Below are 18,789 nucleotides of genomic sequence, written 5' to 3'. Positions count from 1 at the left end.
ATCTGTTTTGTTTTTTTTTATACAAAATGTATCATTTTATTTCTTTAGACATTATGTAAATGCATAAAGTGTTTCATAAGTACATACAAAAATAGATGAAATCCCTTATCTATTCATAGGTGCTAATTTATTTATTTTTAAATATATGTGAAATGTTTAAACATTTAACTGCTGATTGGTTGACCACTTGAAGTCCAGACAGAGAGCCATGGTTTCAAGGCATTGCTTTTAATTTACCAGGTTGTTGAGTTGATTAATTTCACAAATAAATTTCAGGATAGCAAATACATGCATGTAGCAAACAATAAGCCGCAGCTTTATGTGAAGTGATTCCAAGAATATCGTGAGATAGCAGAGTGTTAAGAAGCAAGATTAATGTAAACTGACAGAAGAGAAAGAGGTAAGAAAACTGCAGGTCCCACTACATTCACCAAATGTCAATAGAGACTGAGAGAAAATATGCAAAATGGTCTAGCAGGAAGAAAATCATAAGTTTAAAAAGTAGTATGAAACAGAAACAAACGTGTACATTTATGAGAAAATAACATGTGATATTTTCCTGCAGATTATCCGTTTTTCTTCTGTAACACCCAGCACAGGTATTTATGTAGCCAGAAAACATTTCTAGTAAGTTAGGTAAGATTTTCCCCCTTGACATACAATGCCTTTTTTTTTTTTTTTTCCAAGATCAACCTCATTGCAATAAGTTCAATATTGAAAATCATATAAAATAACAATAATATAAAAATAATATATTGTAATTAGTGATGCATCAAAAGTAGATACTAAAATTAAATCTCTTTTAGTAACTAAATATTCATTTCTCTAAATAGCATAGTAGGAGGCTGCTTTGTTGTTTTCACCTACTGTATATAGTGTCACAAAATTCATACACTTTTAAATATTTTTGGGTATTTAAGAAATAATGTGACTAAAACTATTTCCTTACATGTACATGTACTTGTCCAGCTTTGCTGCAAAATGACGTGGCATTTCTCCACATCCATAGTAATTTCTGTCACTTTCAGGTAAGTGATCCACATCATGGAATATTATGCAGTCCCAGACAGCATCCTTCATTGCCTCTTTGAAGCCAACATTAAAGAGCATTGCACGATTAAAAGGTTGTGTACCTGTCTTCATACAGAAAACAAAGGAGACATTGTAAAAATCAAGAAGAGACAAAAAATTCAATACTATGAGAAAAACATGCTCTAACACACACACACACAAAAAAAAAAAAAAAAAAAAAAAAAAGATTGACAATGATGCCTCTTTTGACCTGCAGCTCATGTTGGGTTGGCTGCACCCCAGGATGGGGTTTGCCCTCCTGGCTGCCAGGGCACACACCACTGGCTCCTGTGAGCCGGGGCTGAGCCTGGCTCCTGCTGCCAAACAGCAACCCCAGATCCCTTTGTGCAGGGTTGCTCTCCAGTCACTCCCAGTTTACACTTGTGCCTGGCTTTACTCCATCCCAGGAGCAGAGTGGGACATTTTGACTTATTAAATCTCATCCCCTTAATCACTGCCCAATGCTCCAATTCATCTAGAATCCTCTGCAAGGCATCCCATCCTTTAAAAGTCAACCACAACCTCCCAGCTGGATTTCATCAGAAACTTTGCTGATGGTGCATTCAGCTCCTGCATACACTGAATGTAAGGCCCTGGAACTGAGCCCTGAGGAACACTGCTGCTGACCTACTTTTTTGCTGTGAAAATTTACAATGACAATAGATTCTAAGAGGTCATCTTATTGCCTACAAAATATCAGTACAATATAAATATATATATCAATATATCAATATAATATAAATACAATATATTTGAAGAAAAGTGTCATGTCTCTGGCCACTGCTTAAACTGGGGAATGGAGGTGAACTTTCCTTTTTCATTCATAGAAGAGTAGAATAACAATTTTAAAATTCTGGATTCATACAAATCTTGGTAAGAATATCAAATCCCTTTTAGTAAGGAATCTTGAAAGTCACTTTTCAAGTAGATGCTGTTACCTGTTCAACAACATAGAAGGCGAATTCCAGCCTCTGCTTCTGCAACATAGGTATCAGATGGCGGAAAAAAATTGGAAGATGCTCATGACGATTCCGAAAAGGAATAAGGATAGCCACCTTCAGAAAAAAAAAAAACAAAACTATTATATCAGCATATTAAAATTCTAATTTTTCAGTACAGATCAAGTTTCCTGTGGCTTTTTAACTTTTACATTTAAATTGGCTCAGTGTTTTACATGTTGGTTCCCCCTAGGAAAGAGTGCTAGAAATTTGCTCAAATAATTAAGAAAAAAAATTTGAGTAAAACGAAAATAAGATTTTCCTTTTATGGTCACTTACTTCTAGTTATACTTCAAGCAATAGACACATAGGACAGATTTGCATCCATATAATGAAATGTTTAATAACTACAGCTAATGAACCTTTAAAAGTTCTTGATGATCCTTTTCAAATATTTCTCCTAGCTGAAGTTTCTTCCTGAGCACAGATGGCATACTACAAACACTATAATATACTACATATGTAGCACCAAAAGACTGAGTGCTTGCAATGGTAAATTATTCTTACATACCAACAAGAAAAAATAAACCAAAACAGAAAATCAGCATCTAACCTTCCACCGTGGCTTACAGTCATTTGGTTTCCAGTGTCCTCCTGGTTTAATGTCTAAATCTTTTGAAAACAGTTGCTGAATTTCATCAAAACTAATTTCACTCATATTGACATCAATAAGGCCTCCTAAATAGAGGAAAAAAAAAATATATACTAATTTCGATTAAGACAATTGACCTAACACTACAAGGAATATCATGGACAAATGGCATCAGAAATTTGTAGCTACACTACCTACAATACAAGGAAATAAGAAACAATTTATACTACCCTCTTAATCTTGAATTCTTAAAGAATTAATTTTTAGTGTTTTCAAAAACAAACATTCCTTCCATAAAACCCATAAACAAAATACTCACTTCAGAGGACACAGAACAAGGCAAATAATTTGAATTCTGCATCTTTTAGAGAAAATTTGGGTTGTCTTTCATTTCAAGTACCACTAGTAAAAATCCCACATCACCTGCACTACTGCACCTTTACCCAAATTCTGTGTGCCTTCCTGCTCCACTTCCACGTTAAAAGAAAATGAATCATCATTACACTCCACAAACTTCCTCAATTTAAATTTTAGATGATGTGCACATTTCACATAGCATCTCCACCCACTAATTCACCACTATTTGCTTCAAACCAATTCATAGCAATGGGCTGGATTTGAGAATTACCATTGGTAAAATTAATGACTCCAGTGGGAAAAGCATTTGCAAAAGACATGAGAGTGAAATTCAGTAAGTTATTGAATAAAGACCACAATAAGATTTGAAAAAAATCAGATTAGTACCTACTATGAGAAAATACTAACTTAGTTGACAGTTGAAAGTTGTCAGTCATTAGTTTATGCATGTGTAAAAACTGAAAATAATGATTTATAGTAAATACCCTCAAAAGCAATAGAAAGAATCAAGGAAATCTGGGGAGAACTATGAATGAATGTAACACTCATTAATTAGAAGCTCAAGTTTTTCTTCAGCAACTACTATACTCTAAATCATCAAATAAAAATCTTGCAAGAACTTTCAGACAAACGCCATAAAATATTCTTCTTACTTTTGTCTAGAAAGTTAAGTATGTTGGTGAGGGTTGGTTTAAAGTCAGTAAAAATAAAAACACTCCCATTTTCTCCCATGTGTCCATACCCAAAAGATCCTCTTTGTGCCAAATAGATTGTTTGTGTCACAAAATGGACTAGTTGTCTAAATCTTTTGAAAACATTGAAATTTTTGGAACACACTAGGAATAACTATTATTTTCAGAAGAAGGTAGAAGATACTGCAAGAGCTATTTTAGTTTGAGGTATGATTAAATATAGCACTACTTGCAAATGAAGAAGGTAACTACTTTTTTAATGTAAAATCATTTGTGAAAAATTATAAATAACAGTACATTAGGAAGCTATTTCAAGAGATCCAAAGAAACCCATATTTATTTCATTATTTTATGAAAAAAGAAAACCTGGCAGTTGCTAAAAAAACCTGTATAGATAGACACTAGAACAAGCTAGTCCTACAGAGATTTAAATAAAAATTTTAAAATAATTAAAAATTAAAATAACTATTTAAAAATAAGCTTAGATTATCATAATGGTTGTGTCTGAAACTCTTCAACAACCCAAAAAAGAAATCTTATGAAATATAGAGTCAAGGTCAATCAACAAAGGACCAGTATATAAAAATGTAAAAAATAAATTTTAAAAAAAAATTCAAAATTTAATTTAAAAAATCAATTTCAAGTACCAAGAGACAGAAAAGCAACAAAAGTCTTTCAGTTCAAATACAGAATCTAAAGAGAAAATAAATAAAGGTCAATTACTACACCAGAAAGCGAAGGAAATAACATGTGATTCAGACACCTCAGTCCTCTGAGAAAAGTGCAGATGCAATCAGATGATTATACAGTTTAAATTAGAAGAAAACATTAAATGGTAGAACAGTATTTAAATAAAGCCTTTAGATAAAGGTGCTTCTAAGTCCATGGGACATGATGAAATTCCATCCAGAGTGTTTAAAAAACAGCAATAGTATTACTATACCAATTATAGTATATAATTATACTGAATTATAAGTATTGGTACTATCAAAAGTACATAGGAGATGAGTGAATAGATATCAGCATTTTTCCCTGTCACTGGTGGGGGCCAGGAGAAGGCATCTCTGTAAATAACTGTGCTTATTATTCACTAGTTCCATCAGTGTCTAGCAGGCTGCAATAAAACATATTTATGCAATCCACAAAATAAGAAAGCTGAGAAAGCAAAAAAAATTTTGAAGAAGTCAGAAAAAAAATTAATTCAACAAATGACATACAGAAACCAATAAAGTAAAATTAATTTGAAATAATAAAGGATGGTGTGTTACTGAAGGAAAAAAAGAAGAATGCACAACAAAACAAGCCATACCTGGCTGCATTATAGATATAGAATATATGCAGAAAGACAGTTTTACAGTTTATAAGGGATTGCACATTAATATGATCCAATGCAATGCATCCTGGAATGTATTAACTGCTGCTATGTGAAAAAAAAAAAGAGTTTTCGAAAACTAATTTGTTTTTTAGGCAGGATTTAAGCCAGTTATGATGCTTTACAAAGAAATCAAATTAAAGACAGTCTATGATGCAAAAAATTCAAGAATGACAAGAGCTTTAGAAACTATGCAGTCTAGAAAGGTTGGAATTATCAGTTCATCTACAAAGGAAAAGACAGATTCTTGTACTGCTTCTATCTTGAAGAAGAGGTGTTTTGCTTACAAATTACAACAGCATTGCTCAACCAGTGGGTTATAACCTGTTATACTGAGTCACACAACAAAAGGCATTAACTGTTCCTACTTTAAGAGCATATGGAACTTGGGACCAAACATGATTTTACTATGTCCCTTTCATGATATAAATATGGCAAGTGGATGCAAAGAAGAAAAGTTGACTTCTATAATAACCTTGGACTAATTAAGCATGTCAAAGTATACATGACTCAACAGTCTTTCTTCCCTGGCTATTTCACACTTCCTACAACATTTCATTAGATTAAAAGATCTTCAGAGATTATTTAGATTATAAATAGAAAGATGATCATTAAAATGCCATACATGGAAACCAAAAAGGGAAACACATATCCCTTTGTTGAAAAGCAACTTATCCAGTGACTCATTTTCTATTAAAATTATTATTTATTAAATTAAACAGGATAGAAGAAGTACAGAGCAATTACTAACAACAACAAAAATAATGGAAAAATGAGAGCAGCAACAAGGAGATCTATAGAGAAATTACTAGTAGAACTATTTAGTATTGAACTAATCTGGCAGAATTCCAACAGCCTGGTCCTTTGAAAGTGCCATTAAAAATACTAATTTATATGCATTTTTCAATCATCAAAAACATCACATCTTGTTTCTCTGACTATCCAGATTTGTCCTTTGATGAACATTTTATGTTTCCAAACGTAGCTAGAACATTTACTAATGAAATATTTTGGTTTTATTTGTTCAGATGTTCAATACTATATAAAAATGTGATTTTGAAAGTCAAACCCTATGTCTGGAGGGAAAGATGTTGAAATAAGGCTATTATCATACCATGGGCCTAATTACTACCTGGTTTATGACAGTTTTCTATCTGATTTAGTTTCATAAACAACAGCAACTGATCTATACTTTTGGCTCCATGTCTGTATATTTGAAACATAAAATAAAGCCTAGAATCTGACATTACTGAAAAGAAACACAGGTAACATGCACTGTTTCTGTTTTCTTTAACAGATAAGCTCATTTGAGATTAAAAAAAAAAAGTTATAATGGAATCTAGATTGTCCTAATAAAATCTACTCTTTTTCATTGAATTAAAATTGATCAGAATTCAGTTCAGCTGCCAGCAACATTTTTTGGTATGGATCTGAACTGATATATTGGATATTTAATTAATTGCTCATGCTGAATGACAGCTCACAGATAAAGACAGGTGTCTAAAAGACAAGAGATTAGAATTCTGGAATGCATCACAACTTCAGAAACTATATGAAATTTTCTCTCTTACAAATCAGTAGTTCAATTATTTGATTTCAAATTAGTAAAGGTGATTAGTAAAGACACCAAAACTTCAGAACACATTAGTTACAGGCAAATTTCTGCTAAGCATCATTGTGCATTATCAGATGTATTTTGTTCACTACTTTCTGTTCTATACTTAAGACTCCTTACAATTTTATTTTAAATAAAAATAACTGTGTCTTGTTTAAAATACAATTCAATTTACTAGATAAACATTAAGATCAGTTTAAAACTTACTCATATAAGGCAGCTTCTCTGGACAAGGTTGGTAAGGAGAGTAGGTGAAGTTCTCTGGAAGATACATTGTTGTTTGAGCAACCCAGTCACTAGAATTGTTTCCTTCAGGATAATCTTAAAAAGAAGAATTGATTTTTGTAAAAAACTATTATCCACTGAAAGTCTACCATATCATCATGCATGTAAGAGCATTAATTTTTGGTTAAAAAATTCCTAGCAGCATGATTAAAAATATAATTCTATTGCACTAGAGGAATCATAATTAAAAACAAGTATCTTTGTTACAGCTAATACAAATCTTTCCTACTAAAGAGAACTAAAAAATAGTAACTATTTGACCTTGACTCCAATTTCAGAGAAGTAGGACTTAGGTTTAAGTTTTCATGATCGAGCTATGTCATTAGTGAAATTAAATAAGACATATTCTTACCTGTGCCATTCAGTGTAGTATTTTTGTTAGTGTACAATCTTATCATGTGTCCTATTGTTTTCACATTTTCTCTCAACATTATACCACGAGCTTGCACCATAAAGAGATATGTGTTTGCTGATAAAACAAAAAAGCAATTTTGAATTTGTATTAAAACTATGTATTTCCAAATTATCCTAACATACATCTATAATGTATTTGACATTTTTTACTGTGTCTGAAACCATGGTCAGTGAACAATAATTCTTTGAGATGAGGGTCCACACAGTGAAACCTAACAGCAACAATAAAAAAGAATAAAATGGATTCATAACCATAGCTCTGTTCAAACCCAAAAACAACAGACTGTCAATAAACATTTTATATGACACTTTCATTTCTCTTTAACTTACAAAAAGCAACTGAGACAAGAAAATTTAATTTACCAATAAAAACATTTTCATATGTAGATACATGTCTCATATATAGATCTACTAAAATATCATTGAAATATAGGACAAATTAAAAAGCCTAGGAAATCTTTTAGTCACATATAATGGTCCCTTTTTTTACTCACTAGTTAACACAATTTCCAGTCAAAATGTACTGTTATTCATTCACCCCAAACAGCTGCTTTGTTACACAACTGTTACAAATCTCTGCCAATCTCAAAGTATTAATGTTTTATAATTATACATGAAATATTTATTATAAGCATCAAGGGTGAGTAAATCAACATTCTGAGTAATTAAGTGATTCACTAACAACAACAGCATGAAATATTTTTCTGTCTCAATCTTGCACCCAAAGCCCCAAATACAATCTCAAGACATTTCTTTGTATTCAACAGAAGTAAGGTAGAAATGAAACTGCATTTATATCTGAGTGAGCAAATGTCTACCCAGAATTCAAAGACCTAAAACAATATTGCAAGGGGAAGGAGAAATTTCCTTGACAGGAGTTAGTAAAGAGGGTCAAAGGGATCATCTGTCACTTCACCTACATTAAGCACCCTATTGTCTGGGGGATTTGGCTCCCTGTAACTAGCAACCACCCTATCAACAAAAAAAAGTGCTCTGCATCTTTGGGGGAAAGAACTAAACATACCAGGGATTAAAAATAAATAAAGTGATTAAAGAAAAGTTAGAAAATTATCTCAGGAACTCCATCAGATGACCCAGCACCAGTGGCATACACAAGTAACTCCAGATCAACCAATAACTTCTTATAACCCAAGGCAGAGTCTGGAGCTACAGAGAACTGTGTGCAAGGGACTGGGGGCACTTCCAGAGAGGAAAACACGGTGATTAATTCCACCATATTAGCATACAATATTACAAACACCTACAGAGATAAAAACACCAGCACTGTCCTTCAAGGAATAGTATTTCAAAGCCCTACAATAACGTCTTTATTTTTAAATGAATGAATGGGGGCATTGTCCCAGCTTTCAAAGAACTCTTTATTAAAACAAGGAATATTAACAGCTAAAAGAGTCTCTTAACCTGTCAGGTGCTGTGCATGGCATGTAATTCTCAAACCCTTGGCCAGCATGACTAGCTGTGTTTGTCAACAAGAGTTTACATGAGTGTGAAGTTACAGAAGCAAAGCAAGACAAAAAAGCCACAACCTTGGCCTGACAATAGGTAGGAAATCACAGAAGAAAAATTCTTACCAGGATTCAAGACAACAGATAACAATCAGATTTCCTTAAACAAAAATTACACAAAAACTTCTCAGAAATTTCAACCAATTCTCGTAAAGTTCTGAATATTTAATTCCATTTGTAGTTTTCCATTCAAATACTGGAATTTTTAGGGTGTCTCTACCAAGCATTTCAAGGATTTTGTAATCTGTGAATTCCTATATGAAGTTACCAATTCAAGAAACCTCCTCCTTTAGGAACCAACATAAAGGAAATTTGATCTGTTCTGCTAAGAACAACTTTTTACCTCCAAACAAGCAATTTCAAAATTCAAGGCTTTCCTGAAAGTAAAACCATGTGTATCTTTGCCTTTCAAATAGTACAAAAAAATGCTGAATTTACAAAAAATTCCTTTCTTCAAATTTTAACATATTTTTCATTGGTATTATCCCTTTTTTCCCAAATAAGTTTTTTCTCCCATAGGCACAGCTCTTCTCTTCAATATCTTCCTATTCCAACACTAAAATAAAGTGGGTTTTTTTATATAAATCTGTTAGTAAATATTGATTTCAGAGCTAACATCTGGAAGACTGTGTGCTTTATTCTCCTTTTTTTATGTGATACCAAAAGCTAAAGTCACTTGAATTGTTAAATCTGCAGAAGGTTTATAGAGCTTTCAGCAGGCTTATAGAAGGATAACCTTAATTCACATAAACCAGGTATGGTAGGTTGATGTGGCTAACAGCTAAGTCCCCACCCAGTTGTTTGCTCTCTCCCCTGAAGTGAGATGGAAGAAACAATAAGGGCAAAACTCTTAGGAACCTGATATTGTAAAGAATTCAGACTAATGATTTTCAAACAAGTCCACAAAAATATCAAGAGGCCACGTAAATGTTCTCAATTTTTATGGGAAATGTTACTACAGTCCAGGTAATGTAGACATAAACCTTGGAAAAACAAGATTTTCTGCAAAAGCATCTTCCCTTTAGTGAAGTACAACTTATCCCTTCTGACACAGAGGAGAAAAATTTGAACAAACACAAGACCTTTGTGAGAGAGAAAGCTAGAAAAAGCATTTGTCTTAAAAATAAACATCATGAAAAGACATAATTGAAAAAAAAACCAAAACACTCAACCAGGTAAAGTCTGCTGCCACCTTGGTTTAAGTATGCAAGAGCTGCTCTTGCTGCCAGGAAGATCTAACCTGGCCATGTTTTTATCAATTCTTGTCTACCTCCTCTTTCTTGCTGAACTGCTTGTCAATTCACTATCCAACTCTACACAGATACATCAGGAATGAATCAGGAATAAAACATTCTCCTTTCTGGGCAGTCTTTTCCCACTACTTGGCTCTCCAGCACAATCACAGTTACAAGTACAGATCTGCTCAGTTTATTCCACTATCATCCAGCAGCTGCTCAGGTAGCAGCAGATGCTTGAGCAGCCAATTAATTACATCAGAAACTAAAACATCAGACAAAAATCAAAAATATTAATTTAATCCTAAAAATAAATCTAATCTATTGGTATAGGTCTGTTGGCAAAGATCTGTGACAAAGAGCACAGTTCACGTGTCACATCAATCAGCAGCAACAGGAATTAAGCATTCAATCCACACAGGCCAGGAGTGCAACAGAGAAACACTGCTTTTCTTCTAGGGGGTGGGGGATGGCTGACAGCACAAGGCAGCCAGATAAAACTCCAGGAGTTGCCCTGGTGGCAATGTCCTGCCACAAGTGCTAGAGCCAGTGAGAGGAAGTGATCTGCAGAACCTCACACTTCCCAAGGAGGAGGGGTTAGCTGGGGATATGAAGATCAAGGTCAGCCTTGGCTGCAGAGATCGTGACATGGTGGAGTTCAGGATCCTAGGGGCAGGAAGAAGCAAAAGAAACTTCATAACCCTGGACTTCAAGAGAGCAGACTTTGGCTTCTTCAAATATCTGTGTGGTGGAGTCCCATGGGATAAGGCCCTCAAGTGAAGGCAGGGCAAGAAAGCTGGGTAATATTCAGGGATAATCTCCTTCAAGCTTACAAGAGATCCATCTCAATGACTATGAAAATAGGTAAAATGCCAGGAGGCCCGCATGGATGAAGAAAAACCTCCTGGGAAAAAAAAGCATCAAACCCAAAAATAATACAGTGGGCAGAAGCAATCACAGGTAACGCAGGAGGAATATAGAAAAAATATCTGAGCATCCAGGGATGCAGTTAGGAAAGTGAAAGCCCAAATGGAACTGAGTCTGGCCAGGAATGTCAAAGATAATAAGAAGCATTTCTGTAAGTACATAGGTGACAAGAAGAAAACTCAGGAGAATGTGTGAACCCACTGCTCAATGAGAAAAACATACAGATAAGCCTGCAATGCTGAATGTCACCTTTTCTCAGCCTTTATTAACAAGACCAGTCTTCAGGAAGTCCAAATCCCCAAGACCAGTCTGGAGCAAGGAAGCTGTACTCTTGCTTTTGGTGGAAGACTTAAGCAAACAGGACACAGGTTAAGACCATGGGCCCTTATGGGATGTACCAAGTGCTAAGGGAGATGGCAAATGTCTTTTCACAGCCACTCCTGAATATCTTTGATCAATCATGACAAGTGGAAGGAGGGCCTGAGGACTAGAGGAAAGTGAATATCACTCCTATCTTCAAGAGGGAAGACCCAGGGAAGCATAGGCTGATCAGCCTCAGCTTGATCCCAGGGAAGGTGATGGAGCAGCTAATCCTGGAAATCATTCTGCAGGTACACAAATGACAAGAAAATCATCAGGAATAGTCAACCAACTGGGTAACCTTCTCTGATGAAAGACAGATAAGGAAAGAGCAGGGGGCATTGTTGCCAGGACTTTGGTAAGGCCTTTCACACTGTACCCCATAAGACCCTCCCAGACAACTGTTGATGGCTGATGTTGTTTGCTGGCTGAGCAAATGGAAAGCTGGATCAAAAACTGAATGACCAAGCCCAAAAGGTGAGGTCAGTGACCAGTGATGTACCCCACAGGTCAATACCAGGTTCATTCCTGTTAACACCTTCATTAGTTATCTGGATGACAAGGCAGAACGTAACCTCAAAAAGTTTATTTATGACACAAAAATGGGGTAAGTAGCTGATATGCCAAAGGGCCATGCTGCCATCCAGAGGCACCTCAGCAGGCTGGAGAAATGTGCTGACAGGAATTCCATGAAGTTCACAAGGAATAGTGCAAATTTCTGGATCTGGGGAGGAACAACCCCATGCGCCAAAATATGCTTAGGGGCATCCAAGTGGAAAGCAGCTTGGCAGAAGAGGCTTTGGAGGTCCTGGTGGACATCAAGTGGAACATGTGCCAGCAATGTGCTGCAAGAAGGCCAACAGCATCCTGGGATGCATTAGGAAGCCAGCAGGTCAAGGTGATTCTTCACAGCCTTCACTCAGCACTGTTCAAGCCACACCTGGTATATGTCCAGTTTTGAGCTCCACAGTGGAATAGAGCACATGGACATCCTGGAGCACATCTAACAATAGGCCATGAAGGAGAACAAAGGGACTGAAGCACTGCTCCTAGGAGGAAAGGCTGAGAGAGAAGGGATTGTTGAGCCTGGAAGAGAAAGCTCAGGGGGTCCCATTATGTGTACCAAGGCGAGTGTATATGTATACAAGGTATACAAAGGGAAACTGCAAAAAGGGACAGAGCCAGGCACTTTTCAGTGTTGCTCAGGGACAGAACCAGAGGCAGCAGGCATGAAATGAAACACAGGATGTTCCACTTGAGCACCAGGAAACACTCCTGTACTGTGAGGGGGATGGAGCACTGGCACAGATTGCTCACAGTGGTTGTGGAGAATATCCTCAGAAATAGCCTAAAGCCTTCTGGACATGGTCCTGGGCAACTGGCTCCAGGTGCCACTTCTTGAGTAGTGAGGTTGGAGTAGATAATCTCCAGAGCTCCCTCCCAACCTCAACTAACCTGTGATTTTTCTTTTCCTTCTGTCTTTCTGCATTTGTACCAACCATCTCTGTCATAGTGCAAGGCAAAGCACAAACCAGGAAGGCAAAATTTCACATGTAACCGAAGAAAACATCTAACAATGTAACCACCTAGAAGCAATTTTACTCATATTCTTATTTCACTGTATATGGTTCATAATAAGCAGGAAAAAGAATTTCTGACTCAAGAAACATAGAATCCAGGCTGTCATACAGTTTACAAGTTAATCAGATGGAAAGGGCAGTGTGGAATATTAAAGAATACACACATATAGGACACCTTGGAATCAATTCTATACTCAATGGTCCATCTCAAGCAACTGCAAGTGTGAGCTCAAAGCTCATAATTAATTCAGATCAAGTTTTCCTATCAATTGATACAGATCTGCATCAGCAATCATGAACATACAGCATCAGTCATTAAAAGTCCTGGTTTTAGCACATTATTTAAAACTCATTCTGATAACTCAGGGAATTAAAGGGATCATCCTGTATTTCAGAGGACATATTAAAAATATCAGGTGAATAATTTTTGTCTCGAATTTTTATAGCTCACTAGCTATTTGGGGGGGGGACCAATGCATTAATTCTAGAAGTATAAAAATATCTGTAAAAGTGGCTCAATGTTTTAGATCAGGTAGCTTTATTTAAGTATTCACTTGAAGACTATTTACACCTTTTTTTAAAGAAAATGGTATCATTCACAGATAACTCTCCATTAGGGAATCAAGCTCCTTCCAAGCAGTACACCAAAAACCAAAGCATTTCTTACAATACTGCATCAGTTTATCATCCCACAACTTCACAGGAAAAGCACAAGACTCATTTTTATATAGAAACTTAGTAAGTTATCATGCTGTACTCATACACCAAAGCAAAGCCAAGAAAATATGCCACACACTTAGAAGCATTCAGTGTAGTAAAATGTACAACAGAACAAGTGAAGTTGAAACTAGGTCAATGACTGACATTCTGAACAAGATCAGGATGTTAGAAATGTGATTACTTTAAAACATAGAAAATTATTAATTATTACTAAAAAATGATTTTAAAATGGCAAACAAAAGATGAACTTGGAGGTCACAAACTTGATTTTAAAATGCAGCTTTTATTCTGCCAAAGCAAAACCAGAAAACCAAGGCCAAGCAAACCCAAAAACATAGGAAAAAAGCATTATGTCAAGAATATTTTCAAAGTAATTAGTAAAAAGTTCACATGCCCAGACCTTAAAAAACAAAGACGATCTATCATCAGAACAGTTGTAGCAACATTATACACTGATCTTTCCAGAGGAAGAAATTCCTGAAAAACTCAGATAGGAAATACTTCATAAAGAACCCAAGGATTCTGCAAGATTCAAATGCAGTAAACGTGGCTGTACAGAGATGCCATGTACATGTACATTTGTCAAATGGTCTTGACAAATGACCAGTGCCCCTGAAGTTACTCGTCTGCTAGTCAGCACCTGTTTTCATGGGACTTCTGAAAAGCACATTTAACATATTGCATAAAAATTGGTATGGATTCAAACAGGTTAACAGAAAGTTCTCCAGTAGTAATTGTAAATGGGGAATCATCTCATGGGGCATTTCTAGAACAAGTCCTACATGGATCTCTTCTTATTTCAAGGTTATGCAATATTGTTCTCAGCAATACTAGAGTTAGAAATATATTATTGGCAGAGTTCATGCATGGCAAATTAACACAGAAGTGTTAAAGATTAAATTCTACGATTAATTTAAATATACAGTAAATAGAGGTCAACTGAAGATTGCTTTTGAAATATCACAGTTACAATTCTAGGAGCTAGAATATTTTCCACAGGATGATGACTTTAGTCTGTGAAATTGATTCATTAAACAATTTAGCAGTGAAGGACAATCCCCCCAAGTAATGTAAGACTGCTGTAAGCTGGTTCCTATTCAAAAATAGAAATTCACAACAAACATCAATAAATACTATTGTAAGTGTTCAACTTCCTTAGCATTGTCTTTATTTTTACACATTTGTTGTTAATTAAAAGTTGTTGTTAAAACAGATACAACAATGAAAAAAAAAGAAAAAAAACTATGTGCCTTGAAATATATTCTTTACTTGATTTGTTTTTTAATATTCAATAGCAGTTTTGCAATATTGGTAAAATAATAATAAAACCAATCTTATTTCACAGGGATAGTGACACTCCATTTGTGTCTGTATATGCATACCTCCTTATAAGAAAAATATCTTACAAAGACATAAATCACCTCAATCTGTTCAAAAAACCCAAAAGCTACCAGTGTTTCTGGAGGCTAACAGTGATCATTCAAATGGTGCAGATGGACAAATTATATCAACTGCAATAGAGAACCTTCAAAATTGTTTTTTTAATACTTCAGACAATCTCTGTATACTCATTGCAACAAGGGATATGCCAAATGGATGAGTCCTCTGACTGCAAGTCTGAGGAATTGAATAAATGTCATTTTACTGTTTATTGGAAGACAGTAAATGAGGGGATCTCCATTTACAGTGAAAAAATTGAATCAAATTTTCTTTCTCTAGCAGTAGTTTTAAGCATGATATAGTATACAATGCTCAATATAATTTCTAACATATTTGATACTATTCTATCCTCTCAGGCTATTAGTTGATTACACAGTAATAAGCAAAAAGTAGAATAATTCAATAAATGCACAATGAACTGAAGCGAAAAAAAAAAAGGACAACCATAAATCTAAAAGTGAACTAATCATTGGCTATACCTTGCAAAAAAACATCTTTTGCATTTTTAAGTCCTGAAACCAATCTCTGCACTGTGCTCACAAGAATCTAGCACTGGATCCCACACAAAGCATAATAATTGTATGCTTCTCCCTATAATATCATTGCATAATTTGAATACAAAAGATTACCTAAGAGTAAGAGCTATAGAAAAGCAAGCAAAAAATAGTCACTTGTAGAAAGAGTCTTATTAATCAAAAGCCAGTAAATAAGCTATCTTTCACCACAGACAGATGTGGAAATGGTTAAAGCTTTGGCCATGTCAGTGAGGCATCACAGTTCAGATAAATGTCCCCCGGGTATGCAATCTCTCCTTCTCAACCCATGAGAAGAATGCATTCAAATAACTGGCTGGCTTAAGTAAAAACCTCCTTTCATATGAGGTCTTATAATTACTTTGTCCTTGTGAAGTTAGCTGCACACCATAAGTACCTGGTTTTTCTCTGTTTTCTGACTAAGAAGAACAGCACAAAATGAATACTGATTGAAATCTTATGCAGGCAAGTTCCCTGACTAATAACGAGTAATACCTAAGGGCTTTAGGAAAACTATCAGCTGAAAATGCAGAACTACTGATTCAGAAATAAATATGCATGTTTAGTCAAAGTTAATCTGTTGGTAAAAGTGAAAGACTGTCATGAATGACAAGACTACAATAATTTATTCAGCATCAGGTGCTAGGAATGACTGTGCTGGGCAAACATAATGGAAAAGTCTTTGCTCCTCCCAGGCAGAAAACTTACCCATGATACTGCCAGAGTTCAATGGGTTCAATGAGATCAAGCCCTTAGTCAGAATGCTGAGGAACGTTTGATCACTGGAAATCAGAGATCAAGCAGAGTGCTTAAACCTCAATTTCCTCTTTGCACAAGAGAAAAAATGAAGTTCTTAATAATCAGAAAGTAAACTACAATTTCACAGGTAAGGGATTTGATGATAATTTGTGGAACTGACATGAAAAACTGCAATGCAAGCAAGAAGAAGGCCTCTGTAGCTCACCAAAGCATTCCTGCCTCCAAATGAAGCCTTCAATAACAGGTGAAATTTAATAAAGGAATATAGCTAAAAACAGCTCCTAAACAACAACTAATTCTGTAGTACAGGCATTTCCCTGCAGAAATTGTGAAACAATGGGACAGACAAGTTACGTTTACTCAAGAAACTTTTAAGAGACCCATGAGAATAATTCCCTAGAAAGAAATAAATGAAGGCAATAATGGGGAAAGAAAAATACAAACAAACATCTACCACACCCTGCAAAACTCATCAGCCTTTTATCAGTTACTTCCACACAGCATGAGAAACAAGCCAGTTGTATTAATTGTATTTCATTGCAGCCGCTGAGCTGCAGTAAACCTATCTATACCCAGGCTCTATTACAAAACCCTCAGACAAGGTATTACCAGCCACCTATCATTGTAGCAAACACAGTCAACAGTATCCTGCCCTGTACTGGCAACAGGATAACCAGCAAATCAATAGGAGCAACTGTTGTCTATGCATCAGCTTGTGAAATCATATTTGGGGTACCATGTTCAGTTCAGGCATCCCAGAAAGAGACAAACAATAATACCAGAACAAGCCAAGAGGAAACCTTCCAAAATCAAGCATACTATGTACAAGCAGAAACTAAAAGAAATGGGTTTTTTTTCAGTCTTAAATAGAAATGGCTAAGAGGAGGATGCATTTTTTTGCTGTCTTCAGCAATATAGTACTGTGGTACAGAGAAGACTAAACTGAACATTTGAAAGTACTCAGTGAAAAGACACAAGGCAATGAACATAAGGTGGGATGTTACAATTATATATTACAATTTTCTCACAGTTGTCTGACACTGGAACAGGTTTCCCAGAGAGACAGCAAAATTTTCATCCCCGGATTTATTCAAAACTCAACTGGACACGACCCTGAGCAATTCAATCCTGCAGGATCTGCTTTCAGCAGGAGGTTGGATCAGGTGACTTCCAGGTGCCCCTGCCAATCTAAATTATTCTATAATCAAACAGCAAGTCTTTAGAAATACTACAACTGCCACAGATGCCAGGAACAAAGAATATCAGCACAAAGGCTGCGCCCATATTTATGGGCTCAGAGCCAGGAAGCATCGATAAACATTTATCTTGCTGACAGCATTTTCAGCACTCTCCTTCATTTCTGCACTAGTTCAAACAGGAGTGATATCATTCTTCCTACTAGGAAAACTAGTTCCTAGTAACAGAACAGGAAATAGATTTATATAAAATTTTGAGCTAAAACCAATAGAGATGTTTCCAAGTTCCATGTATGCTGCACAGCTGCCTTTTGGTTAGGACTAACAAAGAAGCAGAAAGATTTTTATAAAAGAAGCAGAAGACCATAAGAGAGAAAACATTTGCTGTTTTTTCCTCCTCAATCTCATTTCACCATTCAGGATTCTTAGTTACTGATGTCAAAGCAGACTGCATCTTCTTTGATCACTGCACTGTTTCATAACCAGTTCTTATTTGAACTGCACAGGCCATTACATCCAAGGTGTACAAGCTAGAATCACAGATATGCTGAGCTGGAAAGGACCCATCAGGATCATCAAGTGCAACTACTGGCCCTGCACAGGACCCCTCCAAGAACATCATCATGTGCCTAAGAATGTTGTCCAAACACTTCTTGAACTCTGTCAGGCCTGATGCTGTAACCTCTTCTCTGGGGAGCCTGTTCCAGTACTCAAGCATCCTCCAGCTGAAAAACTAGACTGCAATTAACTACAATATGGAGAGCTCTAAGATATTCTTCCACCCAGTCTAGAAAAGGTTCTTTGCTGCAATAAGACAGAAAGGAATAACCCAGGGATGATTAAGACACTGTTTTCTGAGATCTGTTATGTCGTCCAATGTAATTTCAGTTTTAATGCTGAGAGAAAATGAGAAAAACAGGAAAAAAAGGGAGAAATTGTCTGTTGCAATACTCAGGTTGGTTTGACAGTGAAATTTGACCAGAAAGTGCTCTCCCTTGGTCACCATTGCCTTGTTAATTTGTCTTATTCTCCTAATCTTTGGATCCTTTCCACAATGTAAACTCAAACCTACACACGGGTTCTGGATACCTGTCAAGACCAGATATGGATTGAGTCC

At 35.7% G+C, this 18,789-nt stretch overlaps 1 protein-coding gene across 7 annotated transcripts in view; it reads right to left on the bottom strand.

Annotated features, from left to right (window-relative positions):
* B4GALT6 (beta-1,4-galactosyltransferase 6) overlaps nt 1-18,789 on the bottom strand; it is a 45,611-nt gene that overhangs the window by 22,077 nt on the left and 4,745 nt on the right. For all 7 annotated transcript variants that reach the window (XM_086889514.1, XM_086889517.1, XM_086889506.1 and 4 more), the window contains 5 exons: nt 7,335-7,451; nt 6,905-7,018; nt 2,623-2,747; nt 2,010-2,126; nt 950-1,137 (listed from right to left, as the gene is read on the bottom strand). In XM_086889514.1, coding sequence (XP_086745640.1) covers nt 950-1,137; nt 2,010-2,126; nt 2,623-2,747; nt 6,905-7,018; nt 7,335-7,451 — 661 coding nt within the window. The remainder of the gene's footprint in view (nt 1-949; nt 1,138-2,009; nt 2,127-2,622; nt 2,748-6,904; nt 7,019-7,334; nt 7,452-18,789) is intronic.

The sequence above is a fragment of the Cyanistes caeruleus genome, chromosome 1 (assembly GCF_971803275.1).
Source record: "Cyanistes caeruleus chromosome 1, bCyaCae1.hap1.1, whole genome shotgun sequence".
NCBI lineage: Eukaryota > Metazoa > Chordata > Aves > Passeriformes > Paridae > Cyanistes > Cyanistes caeruleus.
The sequence above is the reverse complement of the archived record's forward strand: the minus strand, read 5'-3'. Positions and strand labels throughout refer to the sequence as shown.